The 12,709-nt window shown below is 38.0% G+C and overlaps 1 protein-coding gene across 2 annotated transcripts in view; it reads left to right on the top strand.

The window, feature by feature from the left end:
* The window catches only part of DOCK2 (dedicator of cytokinesis 2), a 214,236-nt gene that overhangs the window by 18,629 nt on the left and 182,898 nt on the right, over positions 1-12,709 (top strand). For both annotated transcript variants that reach the window (XM_049829393.1, XM_049829394.1), the window contains exons 6-15: positions 7-155; positions 2,198-2,333; positions 4,474-4,628; positions 5,264-5,345; positions 5,817-5,952; positions 6,527-6,602; positions 7,624-7,700; positions 8,064-8,189; positions 9,044-9,168; positions 12,196-12,294. In XM_049829393.1, coding sequence (XP_049685350.1) covers positions 7-155; positions 2,198-2,333; positions 4,474-4,628; positions 5,264-5,345; positions 5,817-5,952; positions 6,527-6,602; positions 7,624-7,700; positions 8,064-8,189; positions 9,044-9,168; positions 12,196-12,294 — 1,161 coding nt within the window. The remainder of the gene's footprint in view (positions 1-6; positions 156-2,197; positions 2,334-4,473; positions 4,629-5,263; positions 5,346-5,816; positions 5,953-6,526; positions 6,603-7,623; positions 7,701-8,063; positions 8,190-9,043; positions 9,169-12,195; positions 12,295-12,709) is intronic.

The raw sequence follows: 12,709 nt of genomic DNA, 5'->3' as shown, positions 1-12,709 counted from the left end.
TCTTAGACCAATAAGAAAGAGCGGTTCCAGCAGGTGCAGTCTATGATGTATGACTTAATGGAGTGGCGGTCACAGCTTCTGTCCGGGACTTTGCCAAAAGATGAGCTCAAAGAACTCAAACAGAAAGTCACTTCCAAAATTGACTATGGTAACAAGTAAGTGGCCTACGTTGCTTCTGGAAAACATGACTGATTTTAAAGCACCCATCTAGAACAGAGATGTTCATAAAGTTTTCTTGTTTGCAGTTTTGTAACTCATTAATGTGAGATGTAGACATACTGAATCTGCCTTTTCAAGCTTCTCCCTGTTATTCCTGTGATAATAATACATAGCATGTTGAGGCTTATCATAGCAAATGACTTTTTCAAAATATTAATTTGTTAATTATAGATATATGAGCTTGTCAGTTGTAAGGATTTGAGGTCAGATAACTGGCCTTTATATGTGTCCTGTCCATCCTTCACAAACACAGCTTACCTCTAGTAGTGTTATGTTACCACTTCCAAAGTAGTGCTGAGAGACCTTAGGGTGGTAGATGAAAAGCAAAAGTCTGAAGTGTACACAGCCTTTGCTAAAGGCACCACATTGCTACCCTCCCCCTCCCTCCCACCCCCCAATTTACCAGGGAATTTCTAGGCAGGACTCTGGTTCTGGCAATAGAAGTGAAACAACCAGCAATAGAATAGTTATTTGACAAAATGCCTTGTCTGCTTTGTGCTAATGAAAAGTCACTGCAACGCGACTCATTTTTGGCAAAAATGTGGTTGTGTGGGGTTGAGTGGTGTTCCACCATCTGATAAAGGGGGAGAGAGAGCTTGGTAAACAAATCTTCATGGTATTGGTTTTATAGGCACTGGAATCTGCTTATAAACTGTATTTAGCTATTACAAGTGACTGTGGTTATTGTGGCCTAAAGGCCTCCATGCAGCTGAAAGTATTCAATTAGCTGTGGCTAGGCATAAACAATGACCACAATATGTTATGAAACTCTTCACTGGTCCACTGTGACTTGGATGCACAGATTTCTGATAAACTGTATTCTCACACAACACGTTATGGGATTACATGTGTCCTGCTACATGATGTGGAGCTGAATGGTCACTCCAAGACAGATCTTGCTTGGAAATGTTCCAGTCGAAGAAGCCTAGCTCTGATTAAGTCAACACTAACATTTCTTTGCTTTCAGACTTTTGTTTTCACACTCTTCTTTCAAAATGATGAGATAGTAAGCAAGCTTTTTCCTTTAGAGAAGCAGGGGTGGAGGGGATTTTTAAAATGGTTTGGGATTGTATAGAGGAAAAGTGCAAGTTGGATAGTGTTTGTAAGTGCCTTTAAGTGTGGGATTGAGTTGTGACGTGTGAAGGAAACTTGCCAAACTGTGGAGAAGTAATAAAGGGGAATGACGATGGAGGCTGAGTGGGTCATTGTGGGAGAGGAGATTGAACAACAAATCAGGAGAGGTTGTGAATAATCATGTCAGGTGATGAAGACACCCTGCAGTCTGATACAAACTGCTTCAAACAACATTAACAGTGACATAAGGGCAGCCAGTACCTTTTAGAAACTGTGAAAGGTACAGTCCAGTGTGAAGTAGACCAATTTTAGAGGGGGATAGGAGGAGTGAGATCCTAGATAGGCAAGAAAGGGTAATTCTTGGCTGAGATGACACCATGACACTGGGCAAGAATATGTAGGATGTATGGAGGTAAGACTTAAGGTTTGAGTTTTGAGGGGAAAAAAAAAGAAGTGTGGAAGGAAAAAAGGCACTATTTGTATGAGAGCAAAGGAGAATAGAGCATAGTAGTTAGTTAACAGGACTGGGAGAGTAAGAGAGCAACGTAAAAGCAGAAGGTAACAGGAAAAACCTATGCATCTTGATTACAAAGATTATATGTTAAAAAGCAAAATGGATGAAGACCGCTTGAAGTCACTGAACATGGTGAATCTATTTTATGTGACAGGCATTTAAATGCTTTGGTGACATTACTATAAATTCTGAAAACTGATAAATACTGTTCAGCATCTTGAAAAGAAAATCATGGGGTTTAGTTAAATTTTTCTTCAATCAAGTACTGTTGCATATATTAAAACTTACTTTATTCCTTTAAAACTTGAAGCAGCAACTTGTGTTACATTTCTAAGCTTTATTTTTATACAAGGAAATAACCCTGCCATTATGATCTTTGTATTTTCACAGGATACTTGAACTAGATCTCATAGTTAGAGATGAAGATGGAAATATCTTGGATCCAGATAAAACCAGTGTCATCAGCCTATTTCATGCACATGAAGAAGCGACTAATAAAATCACTGAGCGAATTAAGGAGGAAATGGTAGGAATGACTGGCCAACCTTAATGCTTCCTTTGTTAAAATCAAAATGAAAAACCAGTATAAGAGTTGAAGGATGTAACCTTCTACCACAAAAGTTGGTGGAAACTTTTGCCTCTGACTGAACTAAGTGGAGATTCATATTCCTGTGTTATAAATATGGTTAAGCCTCAAATTGAGTTAGTTGCATTTGTGCCCTGGATTCAGGCTGTGGGCTAGGCTGATAGCCTGTGTCTAAAGCTGGTTCTAAATCCATTCTTGGATTCCTAAATAGAAATATGTCTCCTCATTCCATCTGTGGGCTACTCAGTAGGGTGATTCACACAGTTAATAGTTGCATACTTGGAGTTCAGACTGCAAGCTATGACTAACCAAAGCTCTTTTCTAGAAGGTCTTGTTACAACACTAGTTGTTTGCTATGTGTTGCTGCTTATTAGTCAGTCTGATGGAGGTGAAGAATTTAAGCTCACTAAAGAGGAATTCGGGTGAACTCAGCATAATTTTGTGGACACCAGAAGTTAGCAGGCCTTAGCAAAGCTGATGAGTGCATAAATTTCACCTTTTAAAACGCAAAGCAGGAGACTACACTTCCTTGACCTTTTTGTATATTAAATCTGTTCAGGGAGTTGTAAGGTACTTGGGTTCTTTTCCTCATTCATAAGAAAATAAACAGTAATAAAGCAAGTAAAACACTTGACAAAAAAAGGTTGGGCTGTTAAGACACTTCAATAATGCCCATGACAAATCAATGGAAAACACCTTAAGAGTTGTTCTTATCAGTGTCACTAAATAAATCTTGCTTCCCAGACATCAAAATGTAATTAACTGACAATATAAGGGAAATAAAACTTTGTAGTCTGCAATAGACTTTGTTGGCTTGTCTTAAAAATAGAGCCAACCAATGGATAAAAAGAGCTTTAGGCCATCAAAGGCAAGTAGCTGTTTCTAGGTGGTTAAAAGGAGAGGTAGGTATAAATTAGGAGCCTATTTTTGAGTCGGTGAACCTGCTCAGCTGTGTCCTGATCTCAGCATATATTATTTGTCTCCTTTTCAAAGAGGTGTATTTGGTTTGCTAGTGTTCCTAGCTTTCAGACTTGTAGACTTACCTCTGGAGTGACAGCTTGATACTTTCTCTTCTCTTTAAAAGTGGTGATAACGTTTCAGCCTTTACACAGTTGCCCAGTGGCTGAAGAACTGGCCTAAGATATGGAAGTCATAGAATCATAGAATATCTCAAGTTGGAAGGGACCCATAAGGATCATCAAGTCCAACTCCCTGCTCCCTTCCCCTAAATGGGTTTAAGTTCTTACAGCATAGCAAAAACATTGTCAAATCCTATAGGTGCAGTCTTTTACCAAAATTTTAGTAAAAGACTTCAGAATAGTTCCACTGAAAGCAGCCTGATTTTCTTGGGAGGTAAGTTTTTGAATACATTCATATACAGGAGGGCTCTTTTCTCCTGAATGAAAGTAAATGTAAGATTTTCAAGAAAGGAAGGTTTCTGGAAGTGAAGGGAAGTGAAGAGAAACAGCTGAACTATTGTGTTCCTTGGAAATATTCATAAAAGTAATCCCTGTTCCATTTCTAAAAGGAGACGCCTACCTGGAAAGCATAATATGCTTAGAATCCCATAAAAAGGAAGTTCTTACTCATGCTAAGTAAGTCCCCTAAGTACTGCAAAAGATTGATTTAAGGCATCTCGGTCATCAGCTTTTTCATTATTTGCACACAGAGCTAGCTCCCTAGTCTGGGTACAGTGTTTTGAAGAACCCAGTCTGAGCTTTTTATCTCCTTGCATACACTGAAGGCTCTGGAGAGGAAGGTGAGATCTTCCATACCTATGTCACTTCTGCACCTTCTAAGGTGCTAACTTGCTAGCTTAATAGTAGAAAAGGGTGCTGATATACTGGTAAAGTGTTGCGGAGGGTCAGAAACTTATTTGTAGTCATGTCAGTGTTAGTAAGCAATGTCTTTCAGAGGAATATACAGGGCAACCCTTATTTGCTGGAAACAAGTATTTTTATCCAAATTTTCTATGATTTTTCAAGATTAACTGTTACATATGATAAAAATTGAAATTGCTTGTAGTATCCCACCATTTTAATTCATGGATCTAGCTAATGATTTTCCTCCTCCTGAGTAGTCAAAGGATCAACCAGATTATGCGTCGTATTCCCGAATGTCTTCATCCCCCACCCACAGCCTATATGTCTTTGTGCGCAATTTTGTTTGCCGAATTGGAGAAGATGCAGAACTCTTTATGTCACTATATGATCCACAGAAATTAACAATTATAAGGTAAGCTTTCTCTTTCTTTTATTGCAAAAAGTAACAAAAGGAGCTAGCCAAAATGAAGTAAAATAGTTGCTAAGATGCTAGTAATGTAGGGAATACGTAAATAAAAGGAAGAAAACAAAAAGCAAAGGCAAGTGTGGACAGATCTAGTCATTGGCAATTACTAAAGAATTCGAGGGTAAGGGATGCCAAATATTTTGATAGGTAATTCCTGGATTGAACATTTCAGAATTTTGGAGAAGCCTGAGACCACTTCAAAGTTAAGTGATTATTCTTGATGGTGAATGTTGTGATGTCTGGAGTAAAGTGCTGAAACGGGGAAGAGGACAAAATGGGAGTAATTTATAAACTCAAAGATAGATTAGGATTCTGTTGAGTATTCCCATCAGACTGACGATGGTAATGTTTCCTACAAAAAAGGTACCATTCTGGTTTATGTTCAAGTTATTTTTCAAAACTTACTGATGGTATTTTGTATAGCATTCTTCTTGACTTTTCAGTCTGGTGTTAGGTTTAAACAATCACCACAGACTATTGCCTGTTATGCGACCTTTGTTATGTACTGTGGTTTTTTAATGTACTGTGAAAGGGAAGAAGTTTTAAATCACATGACAACAAGATATTTATCTTCAAAACAGTGAGAACTACTTGGTGAGATGGGGGAGTAGAGGCTTTCCAAAGGAAATTGATATGCTCAACAATCTTAAAGTAGTGTTCACAGTAAGTGTTTTCCAGTTTACCTTACTATGTATTTCCACATCGAATTCTTTTCTGTGTGATCACTATCAGAAGTCCTGAAGATTAAGCAACATAAAGGAGGCAGAAGTAATCTTAGAAAAAGAGCAAGATGACCAGTCATTGAGTGCTTTAAGGCAGTGACAATGCTTCCATGTCCCTTCTTCAAATCAATTTGCTGCCTCATAAATTTACTGATGACTCTTTTTTGTTGTTGTTTGCTGTACCTCTTGATTGCTACTATTTCCTCTATTTATCTTACCTTGTATTTTCTTCAAACTTTATGCTGTCGGGTTTTTAATCCTTTCTGTGAGCTCAGTTTGGTTATTGGGTTTGTTTGGGTTTTTTTTTCCCATGCATTACTGAGGCTCAATTTATTACTGGAGTACCTCTTTAATTTCACAACTTGGTTCTTCCCCAAGCAATATTTCAATTCTTTTTTTGTTTGTATCTTAGGATCTTGGAAATAAAGACCTTAGCAGAGACAAAATTTATTTAGTTTGTCAAATAGTCCGAGTTGGAAGGATGGATCTCAAAGACAGTAACTCAAAGAAATACACACAAGGGCTAAGGCGGCCTTTTGGAGTGGCAGGTAACTGGTGTCTCCTATGTTACATCTGAAGCAGGGCCCCAGTGATACTTGCCAACCCTGGACCATAGAATCTCTACCAAGACATGTCAGAATGCGAAACAGCTATATCGACTATCTTCCATATTTAATCTTTTAAGTCCATAAAGACTGCGCCTACATAACGTTTTAGTTCAGGTCAGAAATGTGCTTTTGAATTTAATTTCCTAATAATTCATACTTAGTGCTATGCAGTGAAAACCCAAGCATAGTACCAGGTATAATAATAAAATTCCTTGTAGATAAAAGAAAAACTAATGATTTTTTTGCCCAGAGCACCACCAATGCACTTATACCTGTATTTACAGGATTAGACCAAAACTAGTCTGAAGTAATTCTCCCTTTATACAGCATCATGTTTGTAACGTGGACTTTGCACTAAATGTTCTGCCCCACATACCTACCCTTAATGGGCTACGCTTCTTGCTAGTGAAAAATTTACCTTGAGGCACAAGAACATTAATGAACATTATTCATAGATAAGAGGAAGTATTTGCAAAGCTATTATGTTTTGATTATTTTTCTTTTATTCTTCTAGTTATGGATATTACAGATATCATAAAAGGAAAAGCTGAAAGTGATGAAGAAAAGCAGCATTTCATTCCCTTTCACCCGTAAGATAGTCATAGATACCTTTTTTTTTAATATGCACAAAAATGTTTCTATATCTCTTTGGCTGTAACAATCTGTGAAACATTTCAAGAAAAAATAATTTTTCCTTGTAATAATTATATGTTGCAATAGTGCTAATTATTTAAGCATCACTTTAGAAGGCATTTAAGACTTGACAGGGGTTACATAGCATGTTAAATGAATATGTATTTCTATGAATGTGCTCCTTCAGACAGCTGGTACTGTGTCCTATTTAACAAAACCCAAGTTAAATAGTTACACATACTCAACAGTAAGCTTTGCAAGTATGGATAACTAGTAATTTATGTGCTTGATTCTGTTTTGAATTTGAGAAAAAATTGAGTAAAAATTGGGTTTCAGTTAAAAAGTAGTTGAATTGTCATATGTTAACTATCTTCAACAAAATGCCGTATCAGCTGCCTAAAAATGTGATACTCGCAGATTAAATGCATAGATGCCAGTATTCACTGGAAACATGTTTGGGCATTCTACGTAGCACTGCTGCTATGTACTACGGAGAATAAATTTAATTCTGAAAGGCCCAAATATGACACACTGGTTTGTTATTTCACTTGTTTACAATTTGATCCAACACATTTGTTATGTGAGAATTTGTTTCTAATTTCAAAAGCAGCTGAAAAAAAAAAATCGAAGTTCGTTTATTTGCCAGGCTGTTTATCAGGGGAAAGTGGATTGGACTGGCATGTTGGTGAATGCATTCACATTGTGTGTTCCTACAAAATGATAAGCTTCCACATTGTCAGTCTGTCACAAAATGCCATTCCTAAAGTTGTTGATTTAATCTTTTTCACTTCAGTGTACAAATAAGCTTAATGTGAGTGGTCTGCAACTTGAAGTGAGAGATAATGAAATTTAAGAACATATCATAATAAGGTCAAGTACAGCAAAGAGGACTGAGGCTGTTTGTCATCTATGTTCTGAATGGTGTTTGATATATCTAGCACTTAATTCCTAGTAGGCATTGGTTTTTTTCCCCTGCAGGGTAGCAGCAGAGAATGACTTCTTACACAGTCTTCTAAGCAAAGTCACTGCATCAAAAGGAGACAGTGGTGGACAAGGTAAAGTAGATTTTATTTATTTTTTATTTTTAAGTAAAGTAACAAAGTTTTTTTGTGGAACTTCATTTTATATCATTTACATTTTAGAGAAAGGCTTTTATCTTGAGGCTGTAACACCACCATGGTGGTAGGTCAACATTGAAGCTGGAAGTGAAGAATCATGAGTTTGTTGCAGAATCTTGGAGGCTATTTAAATTAGTAGCTAGAGTTTTGGATTATAGAGCTTTTACTTTCAGCTAAAGGAAGTGGGGGAAATAAATTTGTATCACTGTTTGGTGGGTAGAAGGGGCAATCATCTGAAGAGAGATTTTTTTTTTTTCCTTACAATAAATGTAATTTTTTTTTTTTCCTGCCTCTTAATAGGTCTTTGGGTAACTGTGAAAATGCTTGTTGGAGATGTGATTCAAACTAGGAAGGACTATCCACATCTTGTAGACAGAACCACAGTTGTTGCTAGAAAGTTAGGATTTCCTGAAATAATCATGCCAGGTAGGAGATGCTTTGTTCTGTAATAGGGAATGAAAAAAAAAAAAATCCATTCCTAGGTTAATGAGCATCAACTGCAGCCTTATTTACTTACTTCTGTAATGAGTAACTCAGAGGCTCTTTAGAATTCACTCTTCATAGTAAGTTATGTTCCAATATTAGAAGCTTATATAAAACAGTGAAACCCTTGGAAAGTATTTTCTAGTACTTAAACAGAAACAATAAAATGAAGAAAATTGAGGGATAATCCAAGCTCTTTGTACATAGCTTTCTTGTCTTCGAAGTAGATTATGGTGTATGCTTACTTGAATTTTAAATTAACCTTATTTTTACTGTTACTTACCACTGTTCTTTAATAAATATGAGTTTACAATATCTTGATTTTGGGGGGTGGGATTTACAGTAAGATATCTTCCAATTGAAGTAATTCACTGTCTGCAGTGCTCCTTTTTTAAGAACAAATGCCACACCCCCCCAAGCCCTTCAATTCAAATCGCGATACTTCTTTTAAAAGAAGTCATTAATTTGTTCATAGGAGAAAATTAAAATATAAAGCTCCCTCTAGAAAGAGAGCTGTGTATTTGGGGAAAACTCAGTGATGGCCTCATCCGTCACCTCACCAGCAGGTGTCAGTGCAGGACGAGAATTGCTTCAAGTGACTTTGAGGACTCCCATTTGGTTCGTTTCGCATCACACAGTAGTGTTTTCTTAGCTAAGAATAACAGATGAAAACTTAAATTCAGATGGAAAACAAGATATATTTTATCCCTTTCACTGCAGAAAGAGGTACTCTTGTGAAGTTCAGTTGACTCTGTGTTTTCACAGCATTTTTTTTAACCTTTCCATTTCTTTTTTAGGAGACATAAGAAATGACATTTATATTACATTGCTCTATGGAGATTTTGATAAATACAATAAAACAACTCAGAGAAATGTGGAAGTGATAATGTGTGTCTGTGATGAAGAAGGAAAAGTGATGCCAGTAAGTCTTCTTTTTCCTGTATATTGGATGTAGAAACATGAGTTACATCATAGAAGTAAGCCTTAAACTTATAAATTTTTATAAAATACCATTGTGCAAAAACTTGCAGTTCCTTCACTTGTCATCTTGTGACAACTTGTGACTGATAAGTTTTATGATGTTTAAAGTGACGTATCCGTTCAAGTCCTATAAATGTCTTGCATAAAACTGTAACGAGAAGTAACACTGAATGACCTATTTTAGCTGTGCCAAGGAACAAATGCTGTTTCTGACAATTACTGTGTTCTTACTCTAGGGTTTTTCTTGTGGAAATTCCCAGAGGAATGCAGTTTTTACATTAAAATATTGGAAGTACCATTTCTGCTATATAACAAACCCTTGATTTGTGTCAGGACAACTGTGTCGTCCCTTGAATGAAGTACATGTCAAATAATTAAATTAGTGACTACAGAGGAGTGTGGACACTGTATATATGCAACATAAATATTTACAGTGCCTTTTTGCTTGTTTATTTCCGTTTGGAGAAATTTTTGTCTTTTCCTTAGGGCTTTTTAACACCAGTTCAGTATTCAGGGGGATTTTTAGCCTTTTCTTTTCTGAGCTTTGTGCTGTTCACCAAATCAGTACTGTGATCATGAGGGAGAAATTATAATGATGCTTTTTGAGATAAAACAAAGATGGAGTAACTCATTGTGGTTCATGACTTGCTGAAGTACATTTATGAACTACAATTAAATGCTTGACCTAAAATTTAACTTTAAAGCTTGAATGAAGAAAATCTTAAACCTATATAATGCTTACGATCCATACAACAAACACTAACCCTGATTACAAAACACTACCTATACATGTGAAAGCACCTAACCATAACTTGCACGTACAGAAGTTAACTGTTGACTAGAGGTCAGCAACCTCTAGTCTGTCTATTCACAAATAATGTGCTTAAAATACAGATACCAAAGTATTCCTTAAAGAAATTAACCCTTTGTAATGCATTAAACCTTGCATTCCACTGTTATGTATGTTCAGTTCTGCAGATGCATCCTTTCTCCAAATAGTAGGAGAAAGTGGATTTGTCACTTTGTCTATGATCTGAAATGTGTCCAAATCATGCCTGCTTTCTGTGGGTAATATGCCTTAGACATGTTTAAGCAACAATTTTGAGGAGTTAATTGAAATACTGTTGAATGCAAGTATTAACAAAAGTAACTGGTTTTCCCTTTTAGCCTCCAAAAAACAAATAAATACCAATAAACTTTCAAATCCATGAATTTATATTCATTTCAATGTTTCTAATTATACATGAATCAAAACAGGTATATGTTCGCTAAACACAAGACTGGTTGGCTCTGTTTAGGTATCAAACTAGTTTCAGTTGAAGAGCTAACACTAGATTTACTGTTTCAGTTAAAACGCCTTTTATTCCAAGTGATTGTCACAGAATACATTCAAACAAGTTTGTGCATAGGCTTTGAAAAAATCTCCATTCAGGCAGATGAGACATACCTTCCCGCAGTTAAATCATTCTGACCGGACCTTACATAGCATCTTCAGGTATCAGCATCACACCCTTCTTGTCACAAGGCATCTGGTGTTTGAAGCAGACTTCTAAGATTCACTGGATTTTCAGCAGCAAAATGGCACCTTTGCAGTAGTTATCATAGCCTATATAGTGTTAGTTTCATCTGTGCCTTCAGTAGAGAATTTATTATGTTTGCTTCTTTCCTGCACTTCAGTTTCAGGTCTGATGCCTAGTGTCAATGATCCTGCTGCTTCTGTTACCAGCATTAGCAGTTACTCTGCATGTACAATCCTCAACCGCAATCAGCTAGGAAAGATGGATGTAGGCCAAGACTCTTCACAGATTCACTAAACAAACTGAATTCTTACGTTACAACGAATTTTGAACTTGATCGAAACTTTAAGTTGGATCTGTACTAGTTCTGATAGTCGTTAAAGAATGGGAAATTCTCAGTGTTGAAAAAATGCAGGAGGGCATACTGTCAGTGCATCTGCAATGTTTAGTTTGGAAGTCACCTCTAGTATGCAGCCAAACACTTCTGAGATTCTGCTGGCATAACGGTATTTGAAAGTAAACGGAGAAATAAACGGAATAATGAAGCTAGATTATTTTTACTTTGTGGGTTTCTTCTACTGATTGAAAATGATGCCTTGGTTACCTAAGTTCATCAGTTTGTGAAAAGAAACAAAGTCTATTATCACCCAGCCGCTCTTCTTTACTCTGTAACCTCTGTAAAATGCAATCTGTGGGTAGGTCCAGTCTAATTACGGAAAATGTTTATTTTCATTATGTTCAGAGGCCTGGAAAACACAGTATCTTCGTATTAATGCTTCCTCTCTTGTTGGTGCTTTCATTGTTTTAATTTTGAATGCCACCCTATCCAAATTCAAGACTGCTTGTTAAAGACGGGTCTTCGTGCTGCAAGATGTATGTTGGTCCTGAACCTGCAGCTTTCACAGAGCGTCTCCAAAGGCTCCGAGCTGGAGCTGCGCCGAGCCTTGGAGGCAGCCTGGCCTGAGCGGTGGGGCCTGTTAACCGGTGACCCGTTTGCCTCAGCTGCCGGGCCTGAGCCAGGGCCCCGGTGCCGTACAGGCAGCACCTGTGCCCTCCTCAGGGCTCCCACCCGCCATGGCGGTTTTACGACGACGCGGAGGCACGGACCAGCTCTGCGAAGGCGCTGCGGAGCCCGGGGCGGCCGTGGCTGCGTGGCTGAGGGCGGGAAGTGAAGCCGGGGCCTGGGCTGGCCGAGGGCGCTGCGGCCGCTACGGCCTCGTACCTCAGCGAGTGCCGCCTCGCAGGGCTGAGGCGGGCGGGAGCTCGCGCCTGGTGGCCAACAGTCGTTGGGTCTCACGCAGGCCTCCCCGGTGGGCTGAGGTAAAGCTGCTGCCCGTGGCGGGGGCGGCTCTCGTTCGGTGCCTTGCTTCTTGGTTTGGTTTTGTTCAAGTCATAAAAAAATTATAGAAACTAATGAGCCGCTAAGCACTGTTTCTTTCTTCTTTCTGAAGAACGCCGTTTGCTTGGGAGCGGGGGACAAACCCGTGAGTGAATACAGATCAGTTCTTTACTATCAAGTCAAACAGCCGCGTTGGATGGAAACATTAAAGGTATGGTGTAGGTACTTTTCACTTGCTTTTTTTTTCTTGGTATCTCACGCAGAAAAGTTGCACAGCATCAGCTTTTTCTAAAAAATAACTTGGTCCAGAATACAGCTAGAAGGATGGGGCTTTAGCCATACATCAGATATTAGAGAGATATGATTACTGAGGCTTAAAATTTGGCCTGGAAAACGATGTTAAGATTTTGTCTAGCAAAACAAATGAGGTCATCTTAGACAACCTTATGTCCTAACATGGCTCACCAGAAACGAAATACCACATTTGTTCTATCGTGGTGAAACAATGGAGATGAGGACCTTCAATTGCATGATTTAAAAAAATTAAAAAAGCCCCCAAACCACAAAACAAACCCCACCCACCCTCTATCCAATTACTGTAATTTTAGAGAGAAAACACTATCTTG

Source organism: Accipiter gentilis, chromosome 26 (assembly GCF_929443795.1).
Source record: "Accipiter gentilis chromosome 26, bAccGen1.1, whole genome shotgun sequence".
Lineage (NCBI taxonomy): Eukaryota > Metazoa > Chordata > Aves > Accipitriformes > Accipitridae > Astur > Astur gentilis.
The sequence above is the reverse complement of the archived record's forward strand: the minus strand, read 5'-3'. Positions and strand labels throughout refer to the sequence as shown.